Below are 27,725 nucleotides of genomic sequence, written 5' to 3'. Positions count from 1 at the left end.
TGATGCTTTTTGCATGACTGAGACTGTAGTTTACCTGCAATTTATGTCCATCACTCTCACAATCTTCGACGTCTTCGACTTTTACTTTGAAAGGTCCGCCCATGTGTACGTGCGTGTGCAGGAGGGCGTGGCCGTGTCGGTTTCGGGAAGCAGCGCAGCGGCAGCCTCCTGTCGTCTGTCTCAAGAAGCGCTGACAGTGTGGGCGAAGGGGAAATACGCTCATTATGAAGCCTGACTGTCGGTCCTTCTCTGCGTGACAGGTTTTTTTTTTAATCTACATCTTCAAAAAAGTCGTCGTTAAACGGTAAGTTTCACATGAGTCTTCAGTTTTAGGGATATTCCTCCAGTAATGTTTGTTTATGTATCGCGTTTCCTTACACACACACACACACACACGGTACACTGAGCCGTGTTTAGAGCCGCTCCGTGTGCCTTAGGGGCATTTATACGAGGTGAATTACCGACGTGTGTTTCTGTTTTTGCGATTTATTGTGTAACGTCAACATGAAGTAATCCCCGGAAGGCCTGACGTCCGTCTGTAACGTCACTTGTTTTAAGTTGTTTCTGCATATGTAACGTCAGTTCTTCACACGCCAACTTATTTTCCCGAAGCAACCGTCGTGCAAAACGAGAAATACCGAATGCGTGAGGTGTTGCTACGCTTGTGTTTACGTAAGCCATCATACGTGATGTGACGTGGTGCCATAACCTGACAGTCATATGCCTTCGCTCTCTCTCTTCGTGTGTGTGTGTGTGTGTGTGTGTGTGTGTGTAGTCTGACCCCATCATGTCTAGAAGTGGCTGGTCGTCACGTTCAAGGCAGGGGGCATTCCCAGACGAGCCCGAGCCCCCTCAGGGTCAGGGCATCCACGTTTACCTCTTCAGCTCGAAGGATGGGGAGAGGTTTTTGTCCCACACCGATGGTGACGTCACAGCCGAGGATCTGTGCATCTCAGCTGCAAAGGCTGTAGGTGAGAGTGACCCAACACACCCACAGACACCTGGACTCAAGGGCTTTTAAACGGATTTGTGGCAGGTGGCAAATGTATGTGTATATGTGTGTGTGTGTGTGTGTGTGCACACGTGTGTGTAACCTCAGTGTTTGCTCCTCAGGTGTAAGTCCTCTGTGCCATGTGTTGTTTGCTCTGTACAACCCGCTGACCTGCTGCTGGTACAGTCCCAACCATGTCTTCAGTCCAGAGGAGAACTCCAGCCTCGTCGTTTACTACTGCATGAGGTCAGTCGGTGTGTTTTATAACACTGTGTTATTGAGGCTGAGATATGGGCACAGATATACCAGAAATCTCTTGTTAGAAATGACAAATACTTGCTCGTAAATATTTGATCAGATTGCCGATAAGATAAGCTAATTTAGGAATGTGCTGCTTTGGCTCTGATGCAACATCCTCGCACACAAAGTTGTGCAATTTTTTTCCGAAAACACATCACAATCAGTAGCCTTTAAACACTGAATAATCTGAATCTGCCTAGTAACAAGTAACTAAGTGTATCAAACAAATGTAGTGGAGAGGAAGTTTAAAGAAAAAGAAAAAGTAAATACTAGGTACCAGCCCAAAAAAAAAAAAAAAAGCCCTATCTGCCACCTAATTATACAAGCTGATATTATCACATTTAAGGCATTTAGTAGCCTTGATATGGGTTTGACTTTAAGGAACACTTCACCCAGAAATGACAGTTCAGTCAGTATCTGCTTGCCCTCATGCTGATGGAAAGTCAGGGGAAGTTCTGCAATCCACTAAACATTTCTGGAGTGTCACAGCAAAAATAGCAGTCTGCTGAACAGCTGAGGAAGCTGGGAAAAAAAAAATACATAAAATGGCTGGATACAGCTGGTCCAGTGTGCTAAGGGCTTAAAAAAGGGTGTAAATGACACCTTTTCCAATCATTTTGGGATCTCAGGGCTTCTCAGGAGACTTGTGGTTACGCCAGATGAGTTGCATAGAGTGGTTTTTTTTTTTACATTTTTAAACAAGTCCCCATCTACTTCAGTTGTTTATGAGAATGCTGCTTTGCTGTGAAGCTCCAAGAATGTTTTATAGACTGAAATACGGCCCACACTCTGGCACTGTGGATGAAACCCGCTGAGGATGTTCACATCGGTTGTCTGGTGTCCTTGTACCTAGGTTTTACTTTCGGAATTGGCACGGACTAAATGATAAGGAGCCAACTGTGTCCCGCTATGCTCACAAATCGGGGAATGCTCAGGGTTCTCCTCTGCTTGAAGTCACATCCTTGGAGTACTTATTCGCCCAGGTTCGTATTCAACATTAACTTCCATGGTTTACTGAGTATTAATTAAATGCAAATGTATTTGATGTGCTCACCGTAGTCAAGTTTCTAACCTGTTTGTTTCCTGTGTGTCCCAAAGGCTAAATATGAATTTGTGAATGAAGTAGTGCAGATGGAAGACATCGCGTCGGAGGAGGAGCTAAGTCGCTTCAAAAACGAGAGCTTGGGGATGGCTGTGCTTCACCTCTCACACCTGGCAATACAAACAGACAAAACCCTGCAAGATGTCGCCAAAAAAGTCAGGTAACTACTCTGGAAGGAGTGAACGTAGCGACATTTCATCACAGTGAACAAAAAGAAAGAGAAAACTGGTTTGCAGTCGCAGATTTTGAAATATGGAACATATTGTCCCTGTAACCTGGGATGTTCTGACAATACATATGTATTTGTGTCTTCATAATTCAGTAACTCTTTTCACTGATATTTCTATCCTCTTCTCTACCATTGTAATAATCCAGTTTCCCCTTTGGATTACCAAAGCTTCTTCAAATCTAATAGTTGCCATTATAATTTAATTTTTTTCCAGCTTCATACGCTGCATTCCAAAGTCTTTCGCCAAACTCATTTATGATGACAACTTCCTGACAAAACTGCGGATCCGACGAGTGTTTGCAGACTTTGTAAAGACGTTCCAGCAGCACACTGTGGCTAAAGGGCGGCTGGGCTCCCACGAGATCATGTATAAGTACATCTCGACTCTCGAACACTTGGCGCCACGTTTCGGCATAGAGATGTTCCCTGTATCCCACATGGAGCAGAGAAAGGACGGGGTCGTGAGTAGCTCTTACTCCGACACCAATCACGCGCAGGGCGTCTCGAAAGCCAGCTACATAGCTCCCGCCACACATGAAATAATGGTGTCTGGAACCAAGGGGATTCAGTGGAGGGACGCGCCTGGTCCGAAGGTTCGTCAGCAAATGTCAAGCTTATCACGGCCTCATTCTGTTACATGTTGTTATTCTGCAAGTGAGGACATTTTCTTCATTCTGTCTCTTCACCTAGGCCCAGGCCAACTCTTACCTCAGGAATGACCCTCTAAATTACATAAGGAGACCGAAGCAACAGTCCAGCCAACCGAATGAGAACACTCCCAGCACATGGACCTCCTTCTGTGATTTCCCTGAAATAACTCACATAGCCATTACTGGAGCTAATGTGTGCATTAGCACTCAGGACAATCACTGCATGGTGAGAGTGCTTGTTTACCCTTTTATGTGAAAGCTGCTGTGCATTAATTCAGTTGGTAAATGCGCTTGTGATACATTAGTCCAATTGATTTACTGTTTATTACTCGTGCTATTGATCAGATTGGCCATGTCTTTAAACGCACTAGAAGGAACTTTTTACTGGTTACAAAACAGCCTCAGTCTTTAATACTGATGGCTCTATACCACTGAAAAAAGCAAACAAGACGACCCGCTGGAAGGTCGGCTATTTCTTTATAATTATTCTCAAAGACTGCCTTTGGATCGGATCCTGAAAAGTACGAGTATTTTTTATGGCAGAGTGCTGACGATGAATTGAAGGAGTCTCACAGCCTGAGGGAAGAAGCTGCTCTGTGGTCTGTAGGCAGCGTAACAACCAACTTATAACTCAACATTAGTTATATGTTATATTACATAGTGTATTTAAGAAAACTAGAAGGTTTTTATTTGTTTTTTCTTATTCCTTCGTTGAGATACATTTATCATTACCTTCTTGTCCTTTCACGGCAGCATTTTTAATAAGCAGACGCTAAAACTGTAACGATATCACATTAACATTAACCGCTAGAATCAACAAAAATGAAAGTTCCTTATAGATGCTTTGAAGTGTTTAAATTGCACAGTATGCATGTATGACTGGATTCGCATATATTCCCAATTCTATATGTCTTGGACTATAAGAGCTTTAGGTTTTGGCAGCTTCAGGCATCGTATGATGTTTTGAATTTGCATGCGTCTGTAGGTGGGAGCCCTGCGTAAAATAGTGGTGTTTCTGTGTGTGTATGTAGGAGGTTCAGATGAACTCCAGCCAGGAGGCCCGTTCCTTCGTCTCCCTCCTCGATGGGTACTACCGGCTGACTGCAGACGCCCACCACTATGTTTGTCATGAAGTGGCTCCCCCAAGGGTCTTGCTGAGTGAAGCAAATGGACTGCATGGACCGATGCAGTGAGTTTTCTCCTCTGAGAGATGCACATACAGACATAAAAACAAGCTATGGAGAAACACGGTGCGTTACATCACAACTCTGGTGTGTTTCTGCAGAGACGATTTTGTGCCACTGATCCTGAAAAAGATGGCAGCAGAGGAGGGAGCTTTCCTCGTACGCTGGAGTGCTATCGACTTTCACCGCATCATCCTAGCTGTCCTGAACAACAAAAACCAGGTAAGTCGACAGCCGCGCTCCTCTCTGGAAATTCTTGCAGTGCGGTCATGATGAACATTTTCAGCTATTGTGTTTGTATGTGCATCATAGAATGGATCGCCGCTAAGCCACAAGCAGTTTCGGATTCAGTACAAGGGGTCGGTGTTCTGTCTGGAAGGCTGGGACAAAGAATTCTCCAGCTTGAAGGAGCTCACAGACAGCCTCAAGACGTTTGTACTCAAGTCTGGTTCGGAAAGCTTTACAGTCAAAAAGTGCTGTTTGCCAAGGCAGTCAGGTTTGTGCTTACTGGACGTGTATACTTTATGCCCAAATCCTCTTGTATGGTTTGAGGTCACTCTGCTTTTTGGGTTAATTATTTCCTGACATGGGTTTTGTATGTATTATGTAGAGAAATCCAACCTTCTGGTGAAGAGAGAGGGTGTTGATCGTGGTGTTCAGGCTGACCCACTGTCCCTGAACACAACCCTTCGCTTCCACCAGATCAAGGACGGAGAAATCAAAAAGGTGACTCGCTGCCTCCATGACACCATCTGTTCCCACCTGACTAGCTTTGTGCTCTCAGCTCTGTAACTGACCAGTGGGTGTTGTGTTCACGTGCAGGGGCAGCATTTGGGCCGTGGGACCAGAACTAACATCTACTTGGGACGTCTGAGGGTGAAAGGTGAAGGAAATGGCAACGAGGACGACAAGTGCAACAACAACTCTGCCAACTGCAAGGAGATCCAAGTGGTTCTCAAGAGTCTAGACGAAAGCCACAAAGATATTGCACTAGTAAGCCTCGTCATCGTTGCATTAACAGTCACCAACACTCAAAGGAAAAACAGTGGTACCCTTTCAACACTCCTTCCATATGTCTTTTTCAGGCGTTTTTTGAAACTGCGAGTCTCATGAGCCAGGTATCCCACAGCCACCTGGTGTTTGTACACGGCGTGTCAGTCAAAGGATCCGAAAGTAAGAGCACCAACATGTTCCATCTCCAAAAACACACTTCTTCTCTTAGGTGTGTGACTTCCTTGTTCCGTACTTCCCCATCACACAGTTGATTTGTGTTTATATTGAAATTCATGATTTGAATACCAAGTGAACCATGAAGCGAATGCAAACTCACACATCCCCTGTTCTGTTTCTAAGAGGGTGCTACTTGTTGACTTTTTTTTGCTGTTGGTGTTACCGCAGACTGGACCTCTCAGACTTGTTTCTACCTTTACAGACATCATGGTTGAAGAATATGTGGAGTTTGGGCCTTTGGATGTTTTCCTTCACAAAGAAAAGGCATCAGTGACTCCTCAGTGGAAATTCATTGTTGCAAAACAACTTGCCAGTGCCCTGAGTTACCTTGTGAGTTCAAACACTTCTCTGTTTTTGTGTGTCACTTATCATAATTCTCAGGTCACCTTTGACAGGTGAATGATAAAACCATATAGACTTACGGACATAAACATGAAACTTACCAAGTTTATTACTTATATGAAGACAATGGTTTTTGTAGTCAAGACTTTCTAAAATTATATGATTATATTATATTATTCACCTGTCGTGTGTCCACTTAAACACAGGTCAGTGCAAGTAAGTAATACATTTACAATCAACTGCTTTCCGCCACTGGGTGAAATCCTCTGATTAAATAAATCAGGAAGTGCAGCTTTTAAACCGGACACCAAGTTTTGATTCTGAGCTGCAGGCAGGAAGTTAAATAATCTTATTATCGGAACAATCTTTAAGATAAGTGCTGCAAGGGAAGTATATTTCTGCCTGGTGACCAGTAGATGTAATCGCATGGGTTCAACTTATTTGAAAGACCTCAAAAGTTAATGCCAGGACCGTTTTTATCGTCGTAGGAGACCAGTCGACTTGTTCATGGAAACGTGTGCGCCAAGAACATTCTGGTGGCGAGGCGCGGCCTGGAGCCCGGGACCACTCCTTTTGTCAAGCTGAGTGACCCAGGAATCGCCCTGAGTGTCCTTTCACGGGAAGGTCAGTACTCTACACAAACTTTAAGTAACATCAACGTACAAGAAGGTCTCCCACCTCAGTCAGCATCAGGTTAGCTGTATTTTCTGTGCCGTTCTGCCTTATTTTAATCAGATTTAGGAAACAGGAAACCTAAACCTGACCACTTCTTCTTCCTGTTGTTTTGCTGTTTTATCTCACAATTTGTCATTTAAGGCCGTCCAAAATACTGAATTCTGTGAGCAAAAAAAAAAGACCTGATATCATGATAACCTTTTTTGCAGCTGCTAATATTGAATATACATTAAAAAAAACTACTTTGTAGACACTTTGTTGGTACTATTATGTTGTAGTTCCATTGTAATTTAAATAAAGGACCCCAAAAATAAAAAAAATCAGTCAGTAGATGTAGCTGGGGTCTGGTTTTAAAATGTAAAATAAAAAAAGAAGAAATGTCTTCACACGCCTGTGTATCTAAGTCTCTAGGAGCCCTGGGATCCCAAGTTGATTTGAAAAGATTTTTTTACACTTGACAAATAGTAGAGCTCATGCACCCACTTCAGATGGGGTGCGCGCTAAAGCATTTGGCTTACTGGCTACAGTGAAGGGCTCCTAGAGACTTGGATTAAGCCAGAGAAGCTTTAAAATTTGCGCAACAATGTGCAGCATTCCTTCAGTTCTATCAAACTTTCAGAGTCATTATTGGCTGTATGAGTACAAATACAAGTAACTACTACTGACTGACTATTGTGCTGTTATATGGAGTTTGTCTTCAAAGTGCTGATTGATTTAAAATGATGAAACCTGTCTTTCTTTATTATTACTATTCTGCACTACAGAGCGTCTTGAGCGAATCCCATGGATCGCTCCTGAGTGTGTGGACAGAGGTGAATGTATTGGCAATAATTCTGATCAGTGGAGCTTTGGAGCAACGCTGCTCGAAATCTGCAACAACGGAGATCTTCCCATGGGTGGCAGCACATTGTCTGAGGTAGGCTCTTTGTTTATCTTCCAACAGCCACAGGCTGCACCTGCCTAGTTGATCCTTCTGACTTCCAGTTGTAACTCCAGAACCTTTTGGCCCAAACAGAAAGAGCGCTTCTATCAGCAAAAGGGCCGTTTAGCTGAACCGTCCTCCCAGGAGCTGGCCAGCTTCATCAGCATGTGTTTGACCTACGAGCCTGCTGAGAGGCCTACGTTCCACACTGTGCTCGGAAAGCTCACAGAAATCATGATCAAAAGTGGGTTTTACTTGCTCTCCTTGGTTTCTGTATTTCCTTCTACCTCCCCTGGTGCCTTTTTAATAGTGTTTTGTTTTCCTGCACACAGATCCTGATATATCTCCAAGTGAAAATCTGCCTGACAAAGACCCTAGCATGTTCCATAAACGCTACCTGAAATGGATGAAGGACTTAGGGGAGGTGAGTTCTAATACCGCATCACCACAACATTTTCTTCATTCCTGTATGTTACAGAGTGATGAACCGCTCATTGTTCTGTCTCCAGGGTCACTTCGGAAAGGTGACTCTCTACTTGTATGACCCAGCCAACGATCGCACAGGGGAACCTGTGGCAGTGAAGGCTTTGAAACAAGAGGATGGGAATGTGGAGAGCTGGATGAAGGAGATTGAGATCCTGAAGTCGCTTTATCACAGCAACATTGTCAAGTACAAGGGCTGTTGTACTGAACTGGGTGAGTCCTCAGCTGTCATCTGTGTCCTTCAAATATGTTCATTGAAATAAAAAAAGTCAACATGCGGCATCTGCATGTTCAAAGGAGTGCTCGCTCAATACTCTCCTTTAGCTTGCAGTGCTCAGTGGATGATTCAGGGGATTGATTTTCTGATCCCTGCTGTTTTTCTGTAAATATTGAAAATCTATAAGTGCGAGACTGTGTCCATTGTATGTCAATATTTTGAGATTTCAACACACAGCATGCCGAGCACCACAGTGCCTTAACCACCAGGGTAGGCAACGGGTGATTCTTGCCATTAAAAAGCAATGGAGGTAGGAGGATTAAAGCACTGTTGCACTTTCCATTGACAGGAGGACAAGTGGTGCAGCTGATAATGGAGTACCTTCCTAAGGGGAGCCTGAAGGATTACCTTCCCAAACGTAAACTGAGCATGCCCCAGTGCCTGATGTTTGCTCAGCAGATCTGCGAGGTGAGTTTTGTAGTTCGTGCTCATCGTGTACTTTTCCACGTGATTCTACAATATTCCTGGTGCTGTGTGCAAACTGTAAACATATCAGTGATTTGTATATTTAATTGATCATTTTAACATTCAGCACTAAATTCAAGGTATAGATAAGGCTGGTGGAAAAGTAATGGACACATTTAAGTTTAGATGAAAAGTCTAAATCACCCAAGGTATTACGATAATTCCTAGTGTGTACCAACATTCATTACAGTTCAGACAGACAGACACTGTCATCCCTAGAGCCCTCAACTTCAAATTTTGTCCCTGAAGGGCAATTGGTTTTACAGCAAGGCATTGTACAAAACACAAAAGAACATAGAGAAAGGTGCCCTGAATACAGAAGTCTGACAACAGCTGTCACTGGCATCCAACCTTCAGAGCATACTAAGCCACAGCAGCAATAGTAATATATGCTGCTAACATGGCTCAAACTAATTTACTACAGGAGTAGACATTCCTGAAATTTGCCATCTTTTCAATTTCTATTGACATTTGAAGCTTCAAAGTATAACATTTGCCATTATTATTAACATTATATCCATCTTTTATTTCTGTTGTTCTCTTTTAAAGGGTATGGAGTACCTGCACTCAAAGAGATACGTTCATCGAGACCTCGCTGCACGCAATGTCTTAGTTGACAGTGACAATTTGGTAAAGATTGGAGACTTTGGCCTGACGAAATACATCCCTGAAGGCGAGATCTACTACCGTGTCCGTGAGCATGGGGACAGTCCGGTGTTCTGGTGAGTTCATGCAGCACTATACAGTGTGACTTGGTGCTTTTTTTGTTGACTTTAGCCACTAAATAGTATTTTTTGTACTGCATAGGTACGCCATTGAATGCTTGAAGGAGAATAAATTTTCCTTCTCCTCTGACGTTTGGTCCTTTGGCGTTACGTTGTATGAGATCCTGACGCGCTGTGACCCGCGCAAAAACCCACCAATGGTACGTCCTTTCTAGCCTCTTATAAGAAGATCAAACCTTGCATATATTTTCATGTGAGAGGGTTTAATGTACAGTGTACTCTTCTGTGTTCTTTTTTGTAGAAGTTCAAGGAAATGATGGAGGAACCCCAGGGACAGATGACTGTGATGGTACTCATTAAACTGCTGGAGAGAAATAGGCGTTTGCCTTGTCCCAAAGACTGCCCGCCAGAGGTATTGTTGCATGCAAAAGAACTGACACTTTGTTGGTTAAATGAGCGGCCTGACATTTTTATAATTTCTTTTTTTTTTTTTTTTAACCAACAGGTGAAGATGTTAATGGAGCAGTGTTGGGCTGCAGATCCGAGGCAACGACCAACATTCAGATCCCTCATTGAGAAGTTCGAGGGTATTCGCCGAACTTTTGACTTTCACTCCAATATAAACTTTTCTTTGGCTCAGATCTGCTGATCAGAACTCTGAAGATCCACTCGTCTACATGTCATCACTTTGCTACCATGGCAACCGTATATCACAGTGTAGCCAGTAATGTGTCTGCTGCTGTGCAATGCCTGCCGCCTCCATTTACATAGATGTCTTTATACTTCTTGGTTTGTTTTTAACATAAGCACACTGCTATCCTCTAATGTGTGATATGATTACAATGATAAACTCAATCAGTGCATTTTTGTCTCGGCTGATGAGTAGAATCGTGGTACTTTGAGCAGTCAGTGTCAGCTTTTGTCTTCTAAAAAAAGTATAGATTTGCATATATCACAGTAAGTATTAAGAATTTCTGTAAGGTTGGGGGATTACTGTCTCACTTAATGTTTAAGTTTTGTAAACTTTTTGAGTATATGTTGATTTTGTATAAACCAAAAGAAACAAATATGAAATCTAATAAACCATTTCTAACGTACCCTTTCATGAAAGCTGGAAATAGATTGATGTCGAAAAGTATAAAAATGTTCTTACAGAATGTGTGATTTCAGATCTGTGTTACTAAAAGTCTAATATTCAACAAAGCACAGCTTACTCTCTTTCATACAAGAGGTCACAAGCAGGTCACCGACCCATTGAAAGGTCTTTCCCCTGTTAAGTCCTACGGTGTTAAGCTCCATGTTAATGTTCCAATAGGAAGGAAAGCTTGAGCAAAATTAAAGCACGGACTTCACCACACCAGTCCAGGTCTTGATAATTTATGCAACCGTGACCTTGATGCAGAGAGCAGCTAACATCCACAAGAACACTGCTCTGCTGAGATCGGACTAAATTATTCAACCTACCACACTGTCAGTACAGCAGATCTACTGCAAGCATCTCATCGTGTTTGAAGGAAAGGGCCAAAGGCTAATCTGAGGAATCTATCACTGAACATGCCCAGGGTTATTAACATTGGCAGAGACTGCTTACATACTATGGTGCTGTTACACAATGTGGGAACATAACAATTACTGTCTCCACTGAGCAGTAAACAAGCAGCATTTATAGCTTTATTACTGGCCCCTTGAGTCCCTTTCATGACCTGGAGGATCAGGCATGCTCCACTGCCAAAATGATTGTGTCTGTTTTCTTTCATAACAGCACAGACTGATCAGTCACCTGAGACAGGCTACCACAGTCCAGTTTAGGATTTCTGTACCTCCCAATCAAACATCAGCCCCTCTACATCCATGACTAGAAAAATACATGAATATTTACATAATCAGATTTGTTGTGATTCTTCTATTGTTTATTCCAGCAGAAATGGCTTAAGGGCTGGGCCTTTATCATACAAAACACATTTAACAGGAAAACCATGACAGTAGCACATATTCAAATAAATACACTAATATCTCACAAGCTCAAAACCAACATAAACATGATTAATAAAGTTATGCATGTGGCTCAATGCATTTATAGATGTGTGCATGTGCCCTGTGTATGTCTAATTTATCTAGTGTCTGATTCTGATGTTGAGGTTATCCAAGAATGTTTAATAGCTATTTAATCATCTGTATAGTCCACATTTTTTAATATCAAATCCAACCTGGTGCCACCTGGTGCCATCAGACTTTACAACGCTTCACAGCAACGCCCAGGCAATACACACATAGTTTAAGTGACTTATTACTTAAATCTTACCACTGTAATTAAAAATGTTCCATTTTGCTCAGTATTTAATATTATTTAGTATTTATCTGGAACTGCTAAGCATCTTATTGTATATTGTATATTGTATATAGTGTTTTAAATTGCGTATTAGTACTCTTATTGTATTTTGTATTTCTGATTGTACTGTACCGCTGCTACGATGACCTAATTTCCCCTCGGGGATAAATAAAGTTATCTATCTATCTATCTATCTATCTATCTATCTATCTATCTATCTATCTATCTATCTATCCTTCTTATAGCATAGAGTTAAAAAAACTGCACGACTTTCTTTTTATGACGTTTTTTTATTTATTTTTGTATTGTAACTGGGCTGTTGTCATATTAACTGGGGAACCCCTGACATAAGGTATATGCCCTCCGCCCCCACTGTTTTTGAGGAATCGGTACCATTTAAATCCAGTTTGGAGTAGAATACAGACAACAGTCGTGGCCCCGCCCCCACGCTCTCTTACGTCGTAGTCATGGAGAATGCGTCCCCCTCTCGTCCAATCAGAAGCGGCGCTGGGGCCATGTGTGTATTGTTTAAACTGCTCAAATCGCAGTGAGTACCCAGACCGACAAAACTTCCACCAAACAGAGTGATGGCGGCCGCCGTGTCTGTTAGCACCGCTGCCAGAGATGAGAGCACAGACACAGGACTCAGTTTCGTCTCTCGCCCGCTTCACGAAAATTACGACCTCGGTGCCGATCACGAAAACTGGATGCCCGGAGACCGCCGGCATGCCGAACTCGAGCCCGGAGAAGAGGACTCGACATCGGAACGCGAGTGTCAGCGGAGGGTCGACGAGGACTTGACATCACTGAGCCCCGAAGAGATAGAGAGCCGCTTAGAGAGAACTCGACGGGAGTTTTACAACCGTAGAAAGATTATCATAAAAAATCTGCCCTCCGACGTTAGCAACCAGGTATGAGTAAGGACAACTAGCCAACTGGTGGTTTATATCGTTGGATGATTGATTGATTGATTGGTCCGTTTGGCTAACCCTAGCCTAGCTCCGTTATGCCTGCCATGCAACCTATATGCTAGCCTGCTAGCCATTTAACTCGTTAGCTGCCCCAAACTTAGGTTGATGCAATGTTTCTGCCTGTTTTTACAAACTACAGCTGCTTCAACCAAAAGCCATCACGCGGTTCTTTGGGTGATATCGAGCACCGTTAATATTGTGTTTTTTAATTGTTCTGGGTTCGCCGACAAACGCGGTTTAGGTTAACTGTCAGGTGGACAGATGACTGTCAATAATGGTCATCTGTGGCCTGTATGACCTGCGAGTCCGGCCTCGAAGGTAGCAGTTTGGTCGCTTTAATATTCGTGTTTTCTTTCATATTCAGGCCTCCGAGCTCAAACTGTCAGTGATTATACTCTTTGGTTAAGTTTTACAGGTGCATTGGAACTTTTTCAGGAGACCATCTGTTGTTTTTTTCGGTTGTATCAACAAGGCAGTGATTTAACGTTACTCATGATGCCACATTTTTTTTGGGAACGTGCCTGACTCGTGGGAGCTCCGGGCCTGCGGGCGGTACCATTGTTCACACTGAGAGAGGGGGGGGCTGCGTAGTGGTAGTTCGAGATGTGAGTTGCAATATAACAAAAGGTGGAAGGTGTGGAGACAAAACGTTTCAGAAAATGCTAGACAGCATCGCCATTTGTTTGCGAATGTCAAAAGCAGCGCAGAACAATTTCTCCGGCAACAATGAGTCCGTTATTCACCTCTCACCCCCTCCACAGGTGCACTTGTTGCTAGTTTCCCAGTGGACCTGAATTAGTTAATTAGTGATCACAATTTAAGCAATCCATAATCAAAGAATGGCAAACTCTACAAGTTAAAAAGTCTTTGTTTTATGTATCATACTAAAGGGTTTCAATGCAATGCGAGGATTTAGTGTGTGGATGTAATTATTATCTTTTCCCTTTTCTTTTTTTCACAGGAGGTCCATGAGCTGTTGGGAAACTATGACTTGAAGTACTGCTTTGTTGACAAGTACAAGGGCACAGGTTGGTCTAACTGCGCGTCCATCAGTAATTTTAGCAAACAAACTTGAAAGGTGCATTAACAACTACATGTTTTCTGCATTTAGAGCAGTTCACTGTTTGCTACAATCTTGAGGACACATTGCTTTACAATCTGATCGGCTGTGTTCAGGGAAAAGGTTCTTTTTCAAGGTTCTAGACAACTCGGGCGTCTGAATTTCACTATTTGCTCCAGTCTAAATGATAAAGGCTTCATAAATTGAATGACTGTGTTCATGAAAAGTAAAGGGTTCTTGACTCTAATGAAAATGCTGAACGAAAGCTCCTGGAGCCCTTTTTTCATTAAAATATTTGCACCTACAGTTATGTGCTCCAGTATTTCATCAAGAGCGGTGACTGTCTGTCCTGCACTAGGGATGCAGCGGTTATGAATATCTTGGCCAATACTGATGTTTTTTATTTCGTATTACTCCCTCCTTTGTGCCAGGGAATCAAAGAAATCTTGATGATCAAAAAAATCTGAAATGAATGTAGTTTCACCAGCCATACAATAGTGTCTTTTGAAAGAATACAGAGTAAGTTGTACACATTTTTAAGTAAAGTTGCTTCAAAACCACAACCACGCAGTGATTAGAAGTTTTCAGCAAATACTCAGGCCAGGATGTCGTCAGTTAGTAGCTCATGAATGTGCCAGTGCCAAAAAATGGTGTGACACAGCCGCTATCGATGGGTTTCATCTTGTATGCCGATGGGATTGAACAAGGTGGTTATTGGCCGATACCAGTGTCAGCCGACATGTCGCTGCACCACTGTGTATAAATAAATCCCACTAAATTATGTCCCTGTTTTGTGCTGGTATGTGTTAAAGATGTGTGGGGGTGTGACTGAATCAGTGGTGTGCACAACACTGTGCTAGCTCTGGTGAAGATGTTAAGCAGCTGTGAAATTTTCTAAGTAAGAAAAAAACAGTGAGATTTTTCTTCTGACGCCTGTTGACACTTACCTACTGGTTCAAGTTTTAAGGGGGGCCAGAGTGCAGGAAAGAAATGCTTGATACAGCGCTATTAAGTTGGCACTTGTAGTTCGTGGAGCCCCACTGATAAATCCGGATAAGCAAATATTCTGTCTGATATGAAAACCTTTATTGCAGAAAACAATGATTTTGGTAATTCGTAGCTATAATATTCCCAGTGAAGTTTACGTTTTTAAGTGTACTGATGTCATTTCGGTCAATAAAGTTTACTGTTAAAATGTAAAATGTCCTGCCCCCATTACATGGTTATCCATGTGCCAAGTCTTTGATAACTACATGTGAAGGAACGTTGCATGGCCTGTGTTTCATACAGCATATATTCTTTATACCAACAGTATCAATAGTATTGTAATTTTCACTCCCTAACATCGGTATCAGCATCTGGTCCCAAAAATCCAGCACTCTTTACTTGGTTGTGATATTCTCAGGACATCCATGCATATAGTTGTCAGTTGCTGATCTGTTTTGTTGACAAGTATTTGTGTGCATCAAGGGGACTGGTTTCTGCAATTTAAAATACCAAAATGGGTGAATTAACCTTGTATATCCCTGAAATGTGAGCTGTGTCTTAATTCAGGGGAATTGGTTTATGTTAGTATATCAAGGATCAGTGGGCTTTTTACAGGTGTCTAAGCTGATTTATCAGGCGAACTGATATGTCAAAAACAGAAACGTCAGCTTAAACTATGCATTCAAAATGTTTGTTTTTTTTTACACGTTGACTAGCTCTGTAATAATCAACCAGAAAGGGATTCAAAATGATGTGCTGCCAGAAAAGTGCCCGAGACAGATGGTGAATTCTGGGTGTGCACGGTGACTGCCGCACTGTCGTGGAAGATAATCAGTCAAATTTTAAAGGGGCATTCATCCTGTTAGCCGTGTTTTTGAAGCCAACTACATTTTGTACGTTTGCTTGACCTTTCTGCACTTGAACAACAGATGTCCACATTGTTACACATTCTAAAAGCAGGTGCGATGACATTAAAAGTCATCCAGGCACAGATGTGACTTTTTAGCCATCATCACAATGCTCAGTCAGATGAAATGCCTTTTTGCTATTTTTCAGCTGCTATGACAACCATTGTAGTCTCGATAAGGGAAATATCGCAGTGACATGAAAGCTGGTTTGTGGTGACATTTTGCCACCAGCGTTGTCTTTTATATCAGACCTGCTGAAGGAGAAATGGTGTCACAGCCAAGGTTCGCCACCTGAGACCTGCAGTGTATGGAAATGTCTTCCTCTGAATGCTGACTGTACAAATGTCAGTCCCTCACTTTACACCAAACTGTGTTGGTCTCTCTTCCACCCTCAGCATTTGTGACGCTGCTCAACGGGGAACAGGCGCAGTGTGCCATCAAAGACTTCCACCAGCATGTGCTACGGGACAGGGAGATCTCTGTGCAGCTGCAGCCAACAGACGCTCTGCTGTGCATCGCCAACCTGCCCTGTGCTTTCACCCAGCAGCAGTTTGAGGAGCTGGTGCGCCCCTTCGGTAACCTGGAGCGCTGTTTTCTGGTGTACAGCGCCACCACGGGGCATTCCAAGGGCTACGGCTTCGTAGAGTACATGAAGAAGGACTCTGCTGCCAGGGCCAAGTCGGAGCTGCTGGGAAAGCAGCTGGGCTCCCGCATGCTGTATGTCCACTGGACTGAGGTGGGCTCCCTCACATACCCACTGCTGCACTCTAAATGCCTGTGCGTGGACCGCTTGCCCCCGAGCCTGCTGACAGCCCAAGACCTCCGCAACGCCCTGGCTGACACCCATGCACCAGTCTTCTGCCAGGTCAAATTCACCCCACACAAACACATGTGAAACTAATTGATGATTTCAGATGAAAACATTTTCTGGATGGTATTTTAGGCCAAGAATAATTAACATAACTTTAAAGCTGTTACATTCCATTAATCAATTAGTTGATCGATAAAACACTGAATTGGCCAGTCTTTTTGTGTGTTAATATTTTAGCTTTACAATAATGTCCAGGGTTTCCTCCAGGATTTTTTTCAAACCGTGGGGGAGGTCTGCCCGAGTGGAAGAGGGGTGGTGACGACGACGACGACGGCAACATGAATTTTGAAATGTGAAATTATGACTATTTCAAACTGAATGTTTTTCTAAATACATTATTTACTATAGGGTTTCCAGTACATGGCTTGAAAATAATAATTGCAAATAGGATCTTGCAGTATCACTAGGCCAAAACAACAAACACAACAACAACAAATTAAGTTAAATAACTAAACTAGTCTATACTGAATACCTCAACCTCCTTCTCTCCCTCTCCTCCACTCACCTCCTGCACTACTTCTGCCTGTGCTCTTACCTAATATAATATTGGGAAGTGTTAAATTCGTTCACATCACCAATACCACGCAGGTAATGTTAGGAATATTTAAATATTACACTTATCATGGTACACATCATTATCATTTCTATTGACTTGAGGGAATAACATCACGACAATAAGTCAAGAACATTGAGCCTCTCCTTTATGTAAGGTTACCCGACTCTCTTCCTCTTGAACCTTTCTCTTCTTTTGAAAATAGTTTAATATACCCATCTGAAAATGTAACCAGAAAAGAGTCATGGCAGAAAATTCCCTGGGCATTACCTAAGCTAACGTTATGTCGTGCTGTTCAAAGCGTGTATCTGAAACGTAACAGGTTTCCTCTATCAATAGAAAATTGAGTTTTACAGTTAAAAATTAATCTACAACAAAATAATATCTCTCTCTACTGTATAACCAAAGACTCGACATGCTTTATTAGGCCTAAAGTAATCTCTCTTTAACAAGTGTCAATGGTACTAAAATAAAATAAGAATCTCTCTGAAATAATGATAGAAATAATGCGTATCCTGTATTAACCAATCAGTAACACATTTATCAGGATTTTTTTATGTAGCCTAATCCATCTACACATTAGGGTCGTTTTCACTGGTTTGAACAAAACTGTATATATAGGCCTAAAAAAAATATATAACCTAGCTTAGGTACCTTTCTTTCACCCTTTTCTCTCCCTCCACGTCGGACTGTTGTCTCTACTCTCTTCGTCTTTCGCGCGCCGCAGCTAGACAGGCAGGTGGTGACTCCGGTGTTGGTTTTTCAAAATAAGGGTAGGCTATTTGCAGCGTAGCGTCACATTTCATGAAAAACACCATGTTTTGTGCCAAAATCACATTTCATACAATAATTTACATTAATATAAACATAAAACAACATAAAAACAAGGTTTAATTTTGTTGCCAGTTTTAACATTTAAGAAGTAATTTTTAAGAAATTCCAAAATACCTAGATGCATAATGTGTACTACCATTTATCCTAAAGATATTGCAGTATTATTTGAAGGCGTTAGTAAAACGTTTTCAAATATGAAAATTGTCCGCTTGGAGTCATGACATCATGGCAAATGGATTTATTTTAAAACAGTTTGACTGTAGGTCAGACGGTATCTATTTTCCAGTTAGTTTTCTTCAGCAGATCAAAGGATTCATTGAAGAAATACTTGCCAATTAATGGATTTTGAAACCACTCATTATTTTCAGCCTTATGGTGCTTTTCTTTGAGCACTGACTTCCAAGCAGAATACAACCTTCCAGCTGTACTCGCAGCTCTTTGTAAACACAATGTCTGTGTGTAGACAGTGTTGATTTTATGCTACGCAAGGCCATACTAACCAGACTTAAGAGAGCTTTTTGATATGGGTGATTGTGTGTGTTGCACAGCCTGGGAATCTGCGAGCTCATGTTTGATTTGCTCTGGCTGTCGCCAGGTTCATGGTGCCAGGTTCGTGCTGCCATGTCTGCCTCATTGTTAGATAGCAGTATTGACACTGAAGGCTTACAGATGGCAGAAACTGCTCTCCATATTTGATTTTTCAGTACCTTTCACCTTTACCCCAGTTTTCCTGCGGCCACTCAAAGTTTCTATAGCGATGAGCATTGCTGGTTTCTATGGTGATGACCACCTGACATCCCCAGGTGGTGTCATTCAGTCGGCTTTTCTGGAATGAGAGAGAGGGGTGTCCTTTTAGCACAGCACACATGGTGGTATGTTTCTGCTGGTTCCAGGGTTTTTAAGCAATTGTGGCAAACGGCAGTGATGATTACGGCTCATGTGATGATTTAATGGAAACTTTGTAGTTTCCCAGCCCTAGATTTAACAAGATACAACTGGCCCGCTTATGAAATTTTGAAACCTGGTTCTATTAAATCATGAAGCCACAGCTAGTGACTGATGGTGAGTAAAGGGCCTTCAAAGGAAATTTAAAGGCAATATGGTCAGCAGAAGTGTACTTGTCTATTAGTAATTGTAAACATGAGATGATTTAGTGTTTTTATTTTACAAAGTTTTCAGATTTGAGCTTTTATCAGCGGTAATATAAAGTTGTAGGTAAAGTAAAGTTTGCCAAACTCTCAATGAGTTTCAGTCCTCTGTTACACCCAAAGACCCAAAATTACACATTTAATTTTTAGAACATGGAGGAAGAGTTAATTACCCGAGGCTTAAATGAGAAGCTGCTATGTGAGAACCTGTCAGTGAGACAGAGTTTCTTATCTGCCACCTGTTGGAGGAATCACTGTTACTAATAAACCTCACTTGTTCTTTTGGGAGATTTTCAGTATAACTTTAATTTGGTTTGAGCCGAGATTCTGGTTCATTTCAGGGTATTTACAACATAAATGTGCTTTTTAGATAGATGTTTTGCTCACATGTGTGTGCGGCATAAACAGTTATTTTCATTATTGATTAGGCTGCAGATTGTTTTCACAATTAATTGTCCGATCCATAAAATGCATAAATGCATGCAATGTCAAAATTGTGATCATTTTTCACAAGGTGCAATCTGCACATTGGGTTTTGAACTGTTAGTCGGACAAAAGAAGCAAAGACTCTTCATGAACGACATGGAAAAAAGCAGGAAATCCTGTGTTGAAGAAGAAAAAAAAAAGCTGGGACCAACAAATGTTTGACGTTTCTGGCTCGAAAAATTATTTTAATCGATTCTCAAAATGGGTGACAACTAATTTTCTCCTGATGACTGCTGCTCTGGTGTGCTGAACATCCAGGGTGTAACCACGGACCTATAACCAGGCAGCCATGACCTCATAGACCACGTGTCTGTGTGCTGCATTTGTTTGCAACAGAACTTCGGTAATCGTGTGTCTTTGTGACTAGAACAGCTGTTTTTGTTTTTTCCTCTCTGCAGTTGGCTCAGGGACAAGACGGAAGTTTTCGCCGGTTTGCGGTGTTGGAGTTTGCCACAGCGGAGATGGCCGAAGAGGCACAGCGACTGACCGATGGGAGGCTGCTGGGTGGGACACACATAAGGGTGTCCTTCTGTGCCCCCGGCCCTCCTGGAAGAAGCATGTTGGCTGCGCTGATTGCTGCTCAAACTATGGTATTTAAGTCAACCTGATGTACTTTATTCACATCTCCACAGTTTAATTTGTCATTGCACTTGTGCTGATTGGCTGTCTTGTCGCCTCTCCCTTCAAGGCTGTGAATAGGGGTAAAGGTCTCCTCCCTGATCCCACGGCCATGCAGATACTCACAGGCCTTAACAACCCTGCCACCCTCAAGATGCTGTTCAACCCACTGTCACAGGGACACAAACAAGGTGAGATGGCTCTCCGCAGCTCTTAATGGCTTAAATGCAAGATTTGTTCTGGTGCTGTGGATCTTGATGTTCTCTTTGTGTGCAGGCCTCCTCGGGGCGGCCCCCACAGTGCCCCTGCTGGCCAACCCCGCCCTCTCTGCCGCCCTGCTCCAGATGCTGCTTCAGAACCAGGCCAAGGCCCAGCAGGTACAAACACCTTTTCTGCCTTTTTCCTTGGCTCATGCCTCTTTACCACCCAGCCTGTTTTTGATTCATCCTCTTTTACTCACACACACACACTCCCCCCCTCTACTCTCTGCTCTTTCCCTATTAACTATTAGCAAGCCTTTCTGGGAAATCATCTCCTTTGGGCTCAGGTGCTGCACAATAAAGAAAACCCTCTCGTGCCTTGTGTGAGTGATCTTTGTGTTTTGGCTGTCGGTGTGATGTGGTCACTTTTCTGTGATTTGGTGATTAAAAAAAAAACAAAAACAAAAAACCCCGCAATGCCAGGGTAGGTAAGGAAAGGGTGAGGTTTGTTTTTGTGTGCGTGTGTGGAGTGTACTTTTGAGTGGTGCTGAGTGATGTGGTAGGTGCGCTACTCCATTGTGCACAAAAAAGTGTTCTGTAAGGACATAATTTCATACGTGGTGAGTAAGCCTTAATTAAGCGTGCTCGTGTTGTTCTGCAGTCTTTTGCTGCTCGAGTGTCGTCGCCGGCTGTGTGACCCTCTTGTGACTCTGAACTCTGCTCTCTCTTTTTGGCCAGCAGGCAGGACTCATTGGGGAGAATCCTCTGGCTGCTCTGCCTGGCCAGCAGGGAGTCCATCTGCTCGGAGACCTGCCCCAAGGTTTGGCATCCGCCCGCTCCAGCCAGAGCTCCTTGAGCCACAAACTGCATGTCTTTGCTTTGCTTGCGGCGCTAAACATCTGTAGCCCCCTCTGCTTGGTTATTCTAGTTTTCCTGTTTTGTTCAGCTCCACAGCTGTAAAATTAGCTTTAATTTTAACCATGGCTCTGATATGAGGAATATGACTTTTCAACATAATCCTGTTTTTTTTTTTTTTTTTTTTTTTTTTATTTTTTTTAAATCTACATCACCACTCATTTAAACCAAAAATCTTAACATCTGAAATTAAGTCTGTGGTCATTGTTCCAGACAAGCAGACTAGATTGACTGACATGAACGCCAAAATGAAAAGGGGACGTTTTTTTCTTTTTTTTTCTTTCCTGTTTTTGAGTCGCTCCATCTTTAAACCTGGCGTCATGAGGGCAACCATCTGTTCTCAGAATGTACATGTCCTCTGTAGTGTTTGTGTGTATACAGTGTTCTGTACCTATAGTCATTTCATTATAGTAGGGATTTGCATGTGTTGACCTTTTTGGTTTGGGTACCTTGAAGGTGTTTGTTTTTTTTCTTTTAAAAAAGCATGACATGCACATTAATGAGCTGTAGCAAATTGGATTAAATATTTGATTTAAGTGTAATTTACGAACATATGTCTATCTTATTCCCCTAGGTGGTGTCGTCCCAGGTCTCGGCCTTCAGACGGATCCTCTAAACCCCCTAAAGCCGGTGCCACTTGGCAGATCCCTGGCAAGAGAGCAGGAGTCTCCCACAGCAGCGTGCACCTTCCCCCAGACTTCCTCTCCCACCCTGCAGGGCATCTCCATGCCCCTGATGGGCAGCATGATGGGGGCAGATGGCCTCACAGCACAAGGGGTGAGTCCCCATGTAATTTGCATAATATGCTTTCTGCCTGCTTTACTCCTGTCCAGCCTTTCTACCAAAGTGTAAATGAGTTTCTTCTCTCCGATGGCAAAAGTGAGTCACCTTTTCCCCTCCTGCCAGGTATCCATACTAGGAGATCCTCCCAAAGATGTGAACCTCCCTCAGGGTGCCTTCCTCAATGTCAACAATGTTTTTCCCTCAGGTAATGTGCTGTATTTGCACTGTGGGGTTCTAATTTTCCCACTTGGCATTCTGTTTTTGTTTGCTGCATCAACTTGAGTAAATGTATTCAAGCACGTGATGTCTGTCTACTTAATTGTTCTGCAGGAAGCTGCAGGCCTCACCCCTATAGGAAGAGGCCTACACTAAGTAATGTGTCCAACCAGCACACTCACCAGAGCATACAGCCAAACTTCAACCTGCGCTACCAGGACTCCTACAGCCCAGAATATCCTCCACTTCACCAGGTAACCACCAGATATCCACTGCTTTGTCCAAAGAAAGATGTGTTTTTTTTATAGAAGTTTTATCCTTTTGACATTAATTAGTTCTGCCTGACTAGATGGTGACCTGATGAATTTACAATGCAGCTGCTCGTTCAGTAGGCTGTATGATGTGATCCTGTCTGATGCCCATCTGGTTGTTTCTCCTCAGGATCCCCTGGCCCACTTGTATGAACAGCAGGAGAACCTCGATACTGGGGCCTTGGCAGGATTCGGTCAGCAGGTAGTGTTTAGTCAACCTTTTTCGAGACTGTGTAAGCATTAAGGGGTAGGAGAAAATATCGATGCACCAACATACTGTATCGCTTTCTTTTGTGATGCGTTACTGAAACACTGGTGCCAGACATGATCAATATTTTCATTATATTAGCGTTTTAACTTTGAAACTCTCTTGCCATCTCTTCCTGGCACCTGCCTCCCCCTCACGTAGTTCATCTTGACTCACTGAATCGTGGTTATGCAAAAGCTCCACCCAACCCAGTCATTTCTGGCTTTCCTGTGGCCCAGAGGAGAACAGGATTTGTTGTTTTACAGGCAGGCTGTGGACTGAACAGGTTTTTTTTGTTTTTAAATGAGACGTGTAGGATAAAGTGATTTGATTAAATATCAGTTTTAGAGCCCGACTGATATGTCAGGTTATTATCTGTGGATTTTAACCTATCACAAATATATTGGTATCAGCATATGTTGGCTGATATGCACCAATCTAATTTAAAATGATTAAATTCACAATTAAGTTTATTGTCTCAGTATCCTGTTGCGTATATTGTGTGTTAACCACACTTGAGGAATCAGGAATTTTTTTTACTAGTATTGAGTATTTGGTTGGGCTCTGATTTTAGTAAATAAAATTAATTTTAAAATGAACATAAAATTTACTGTAATGCAGCCTTTAAAGCCAGGAAAAAACATTTATTTTATGATGCCAAACCATTTGCATTTTGTCTGATACTAAACCAGTTGTGATCTTGATTGTCTCCGCAGCTCTCACGCCACCTCGACTACAGCGAGAGGTTTTCTCCCTACAGTTACCCTCCCAGTCCACCCCTGTCCTACTTCAGCTCAGGGCCCGAGGCCTCCGGTAACGGCTGCCTCCCAAACGCTCAGCTCAACAGGGTACGACCGAAGCTTTGGACTTTCTTTTTGAAATCCACCTTTGTTTTGCTTTCAAACGATTGATTACTTGTCAGTGCGAAAAACACCGTGGTAGGACTAGAAGAAATAAAAGTGGAGGGTTAGGTTCCAGGAATAAGCCCATGTTCAATAATTGATGTTGATCTGTGAGTGCTTGAGCCTCGGCAGAAGAAGTCTGGGTAACTGAGAGATGTTTGTTTGTCCTCAGGCTGTGGGCATGCCTCCTGTGAGCCACAACACCAACTACCCCCCAGGACTGGGGAATGCAGTGAAGGTAACGCACTTAATTCAGTCTTTACTTTTGATATACATGTACTGCTCATAAATAAAGCTTGATTTTATTTGTTTTGTTACCAATTACAGACTCCCATTGGCAGCCACAAGCGTGTGTTCTCCCGCCTGATCCCGTCTCCAGAGCCGAGCCCCGAGGGCAGCTACGTGGGCCAGCACTCTCAGGGTCTGGGCGGCCATTATGCAGACTCCTACTTGAAGAGGAAGCGTATTTTCTAGAAGCAGCTGAATGCTTCTCGCTGCACGAGTAGCATTTCAACAGCCAGGACACAAAGGCACCTCCTCCGGTCTCCTCTAATGAACTTGGGCTTGGTGGTCCTTGGATTTGTCTCTTGTGTACTCCTGTGAGTGACCCCTGGAGGGCGCTGGGGAGTGCAGCCTGTTGCCATCTGGACAGTTGTTTCACTCTATGGGAATTTTTGGTGGTTGTTTTTTTTTTCTGTTTGTGTGTGTGTATATATGATTTTAGTGTGTTGGTAAATTAAGTTTTTACTTTTATTTTTTATTTGAATTTTAATTTCCTGTTGAAAAAGCTGTACAGTGAGGAAAAGAAATGGTTAATTAGCAAATGAAGTCTTTTTTTTTTTTCTCTTGAGCATTTTTTATTTTATTTTTTATTTTTATTCCTGTGTTGAGTGTGGTGTATCGGCAGAGCAACAGATAGTTTGACCAGTTTTCAGTGGCGGCCCCAGGCTGCTTTGTATGTCTGACATCTCACTACAGTGATGCTGTCCACAATTTCAGGCAAAGGGACTTGCATAGTATAAAACAAGCTTTATTCCAAAGGCGCTACTTTTTTTTTATTTTTAACACCGCCTTCTTAATCTTTGTGAAGTTCAGTAGTTTGTTTGAGATGGTGTTTCTGTGTTGTGGTATTTCTTGTTTTCTCTTCCACAGGGTTGTAGATTTTGCTGTTTTGACTCTATTTCTGGATCAGGCCTCTCCTCATTGGTTAACATTCAGCTTTCCATCCACCAATGACAGCTGTATGTACCTGCCTGTTTGTGTTATGATGGTGAAACTGTTTACCATTCTGTGCCATATTGGGTTGTGTTTTTTTTTTTTTCTTTTTTTTTTTTGTCATCCACACCCTCCAGCTTGTTGGGTCTGTTCTCTACACTGGTTGTTGAGTGATGCACTTGGAGGGGCACAGGTCACAACCCTCACCTGTTCTCACCTCTGTAAGATGCCATTATGTCTTCTCTCACTCATATTGTCCATGAGTTGAATATTTTCTGTGTTTATGTGAAGTTCTGTGTCAATTTTTGAATGTCTTGAGTCCAAACACAACACCTCGATGGTTGAGTTGGGTGGGTGCGGGCGGGCGGTGGACATGTGCTGTGTGCCATCTCTCAAGCTGCCAGCAGATGGTGAATACGGGAACATTAACCATCTCCCTTCTCTCGGAGGCTTGACTTCTCTCGATGAGTAGACGGCAGCTGGAGGGATGGACGCAGCCTGTCCTCGGTTTTTCCAGTACTGGTGGGAGTTAAATCTGTCTGGGGGTACTAATGGAAGCTCGTGGCAGGTGATTGGTCAGTGACATGACTGTCTGTGTTCTTTTTTTTTTTTTTTTTTTGGAATAATTATCTGGTTGACAGTTTTGATTGTGAAAACCCATTACCTCTGACTTCTGCTAGGAAATGCAGCTACACTCGAGCCTTAACAGTGTTCTCTGTGAATATCATCCTGCCCTGTGTTGGCTTCCATCTACATTTACCATTTCTGTGTTTATTTGCTGTGTATATAGTTTAAGCTTGATCATTTTTCGGAGTCCGAATCTTTTGTTTTCTTTTTTTCCTCATACCTGCCTCTGGTCTGGTGTTTTGAATGAATTTGCTGCTTCTCTCTCTCTCTCTCTCTCTCTCTCTCTCGTGTTTTTTGTCGTTTGCCTGTATGTTTTTGAAAGCTGATGTGACCGAGAGTGGCGCCACAGCAGACTGCTCATGTTGTGTATAGACTTAGAGATGCAGCTGTACTGTTTGACCATCATCCATTTTATTCTTATATTTTTTTTTTTTTGATCGACTGCTATCTTCTCATCTGTACCGCCATGGTTGTCTCTGTATGTGTGTGATGTGAGCAAGTAAATGTTATTTAAACTCATCTGATTGTTAAGTCATCATTTTAAAAACACAAGCTATGGACTGTAGTTCACCGATATCTGCATTTTGTTTTGGGGGTTAATGACATGATGTATTTTACCATAAACATTTAACTGGTTTCTTCGGACACACTCTAGTCTTTTGTCCAACACTTTAAAGGAAAAGTTCACCTCAAAATGAAAGTTCAGTCTTTTTACCCAATGTGGATGTTGAGTTGCAGTCCACAAAAGATTTCTGGATCTTCACAGCCAAAAAAAAAACCATTGCAGCATTCTCCTTTACAACTGAAGTAGATGGGGACTTGTTTAAAAAACATTTTAAAAACAAAGGCAGCTCAATTGGTGTAATCCAAGTTTCTGGAAGCCCCAGGATAATAAATTGATTTTAAGAGCTGCTATTTACGGCCTTTCAAAAGCCAGAATCTAAACTGTAGCTGCTAAAAATCCAAATCTCTGGGCTTGGAGGGTTTAGGATGAGTTGGATTACACTGGTTTACCTTCATGGAGCCTTTTTTTTTTTTTTTTTTTTTCTTTCTTGGGGTGAATGTTTTATTTGAAGAGCGCATAATTTGTCCAAGGCTTCCTTTTCCTGTTGAGTACATTACCATCTACATCGCACAACACTGAATATCAAAGACTTAAGCGTAGAGTGTATGGATTTAATTGGATCATATTGGCAGGAATGTAATAATAGTCCATGATTAAACATTTTATGAGTGTGTTATCACCTGAAACTGGGTATTGTGTTTCTGTTACCTTTAGAATTAACCTTTTTTTTTTTTTTTTTTTTTTTTTTTTTTAAATCTACGGAGAGCCGATCGTCCAGCCCAGAACGTCCAAAACCAAACACCAGCTCTAGAAAAAGGGAGGAAAATGTGCAACCGGTCTGCTGGATTCCACCAAATCTAACCTACTGAACCTTTTGCATTGTCTTTTCAAAGAGAACCTATTTATCACTTTAAAAAGTAAAGAAACCATTGAGAGTAAAGAGTGGAATAAATTTGCACGTGTGGCTGAGAGCAGGATGATGTAATTTGTCTTTGAGCGCTGAAATGTTAAAGTCGTATCTGCTGCTGGAGTGTAGAAGCGTCTCATTCAAGGGGAGAAAAGCTAAACGAGTCCTTCTGTGATGCTTCAGGCAACATTTAGAGGCACACAGCGGTGCTTATATCGCATTGTAGCTCATTATATCGCTAATGAGCACAAGTTATTCACCTCTTTCCAATCGACTGACGTGCACAGCCAGTCGATGTTTTGCTCTCCTGGATCACTAACCACGCAGAAACAACGCTCGTCCACATTTCAGACAGATGTTGAGGGACAGCGGGGAGAAAGGAAGCATGAATCAAACAGAAGGGAGGAGGCATCCAAGTGTCTGCTAATAAAAGTCCAATCTTGACCTCGAGATCTCTCCTTTTGTTGGAGGCTGATCATTTCAAACAACTGTTGTGC

At 42.4% G+C, this 27,725-nt stretch overlaps 2 protein-coding genes across 3 annotated transcripts; both read left to right on the top strand.

The window, feature by feature from the left end:
* Positions 1–123: 123 nt before the first annotated feature.
* On the top strand, positions 124–10,779 carry tyk2 (tyrosine kinase 2). The gene is made up of 24 exons (XM_030407112.1): positions 124–304; positions 776–971; positions 1,114–1,237; positions 2,145–2,274; positions 2,390–2,553; positions 2,837–3,215; positions 3,313–3,498; positions 4,304–4,461; positions 4,558–4,678; positions 4,769–4,952; positions 5,067–5,182; positions 5,279–5,449; positions 5,542–5,629; positions 5,889–6,016; positions 6,517–6,652; positions 7,468–7,619; positions 7,719–7,869; positions 7,958–8,049; positions 8,135–8,321; positions 8,675–8,793; positions 9,400–9,572; positions 9,658–9,775; positions 9,877–9,987; positions 10,081–10,779. The coding sequence occupies exons 2-24, from the start codon at positions 788–790 to the stop codon at positions 10,222–10,224; spliced, it is 3,516 nt and encodes a 1,171-aa protein (XP_030262972.1). The 5' UTR covers positions 124–304; positions 776–787; the 3' UTR covers positions 10,225–10,779.
* A 1,637-nt stretch (positions 10,780–12,416) lies between these two features.
* Positions 12,417–26,275, top strand: raver1 (ribonucleoprotein, PTB-binding 1). Of its 2 annotated transcripts, none has more exons than XM_030407114.1 (14): positions 12,417–12,815; positions 13,837–13,903; positions 16,226–16,695; positions 20,121–20,312; positions 20,411–20,531; positions 20,617–20,717; positions 21,282–21,360; positions 22,030–22,232; positions 22,362–22,443; positions 22,569–22,708; positions 22,896–22,967; positions 23,729–23,860; positions 24,087–24,152; positions 24,242–26,275. In XM_030407114.1, the coding sequence occupies exons 1-14, from the start codon at positions 12,492–12,494 to the stop codon at positions 24,386–24,388; spliced, it is 2,196 nt and encodes a 731-aa protein (XP_030262974.1). In that variant the 5' UTR covers positions 12,417–12,491; the 3' UTR covers positions 24,389–26,275. The 2 variants fall into 2 exon arrangements, with proteins under 2 accessions (XP_030262974.1, XP_030262973.1); XM_030407113.1 differs by having other exon boundaries at positions 21,279–21,360.
* The last annotated feature ends 1,450 nt before the right edge of the window (positions 26,276–27,725 follow it).

Source organism: Sparus aurata, chromosome 23 (genome assembly GCF_900880675.1).
Source record: "Sparus aurata chromosome 23, fSpaAur1.1, whole genome shotgun sequence".
Taxonomy (NCBI): domain Eukaryota; kingdom Metazoa; phylum Chordata; class Actinopteri; order Spariformes; family Sparidae; genus Sparus; species Sparus aurata.
Note: the sequence above shows the minus strand (reverse complement) of the source record. Positions and strands in the feature narration are given on the sequence as shown.

Excerpts from the sequence above, each read along its gene's own strand:
- raver1 (XM_030407113.1), top strand. The coding sequence starts at position 12,492 with ATGGCGGCCGCCGTGTCTGTTAGCACCGCTGCCAGAGATGAGAGCACA. Across the intron at positions 12,816-13,836 it reads CCTCCGACGTTAGCAACCAG|GAGGTCCATGAGCTGTTGGG; the intron begins GTATGAGTAAGG and ends TTTTTTTCACAG. Across the intron at positions 20,532-20,616 it reads GTCACAGGGACACAAACAAG|GCCTCCTCGGGGCGGCCCCC; the intron begins GTGAGATGGCTC and ends CTTTGTGTGCAG.
- tyk2 (XM_030407112.1), top strand. The coding sequence starts at position 788 with ATGTCTAGAAGTGGCTGGTCGTCACGTTCAAGGCAGGGGGCATTCCCA. Across the intron at positions 5,630-5,888 it reads GTCAGTCAAAGGATCCGAAA|ACATCATGGTTGAAGAATAT; the intron begins GTAAGAGCACCA and ends CTACCTTTACAG. Across the intron at positions 7,620-7,718 it reads GTGGCAGCACATTGTCTGAG|AAAGAGCGCTTCTATCAGCA; the intron begins GTAGGCTCTTTG and ends TGGCCCAAACAG.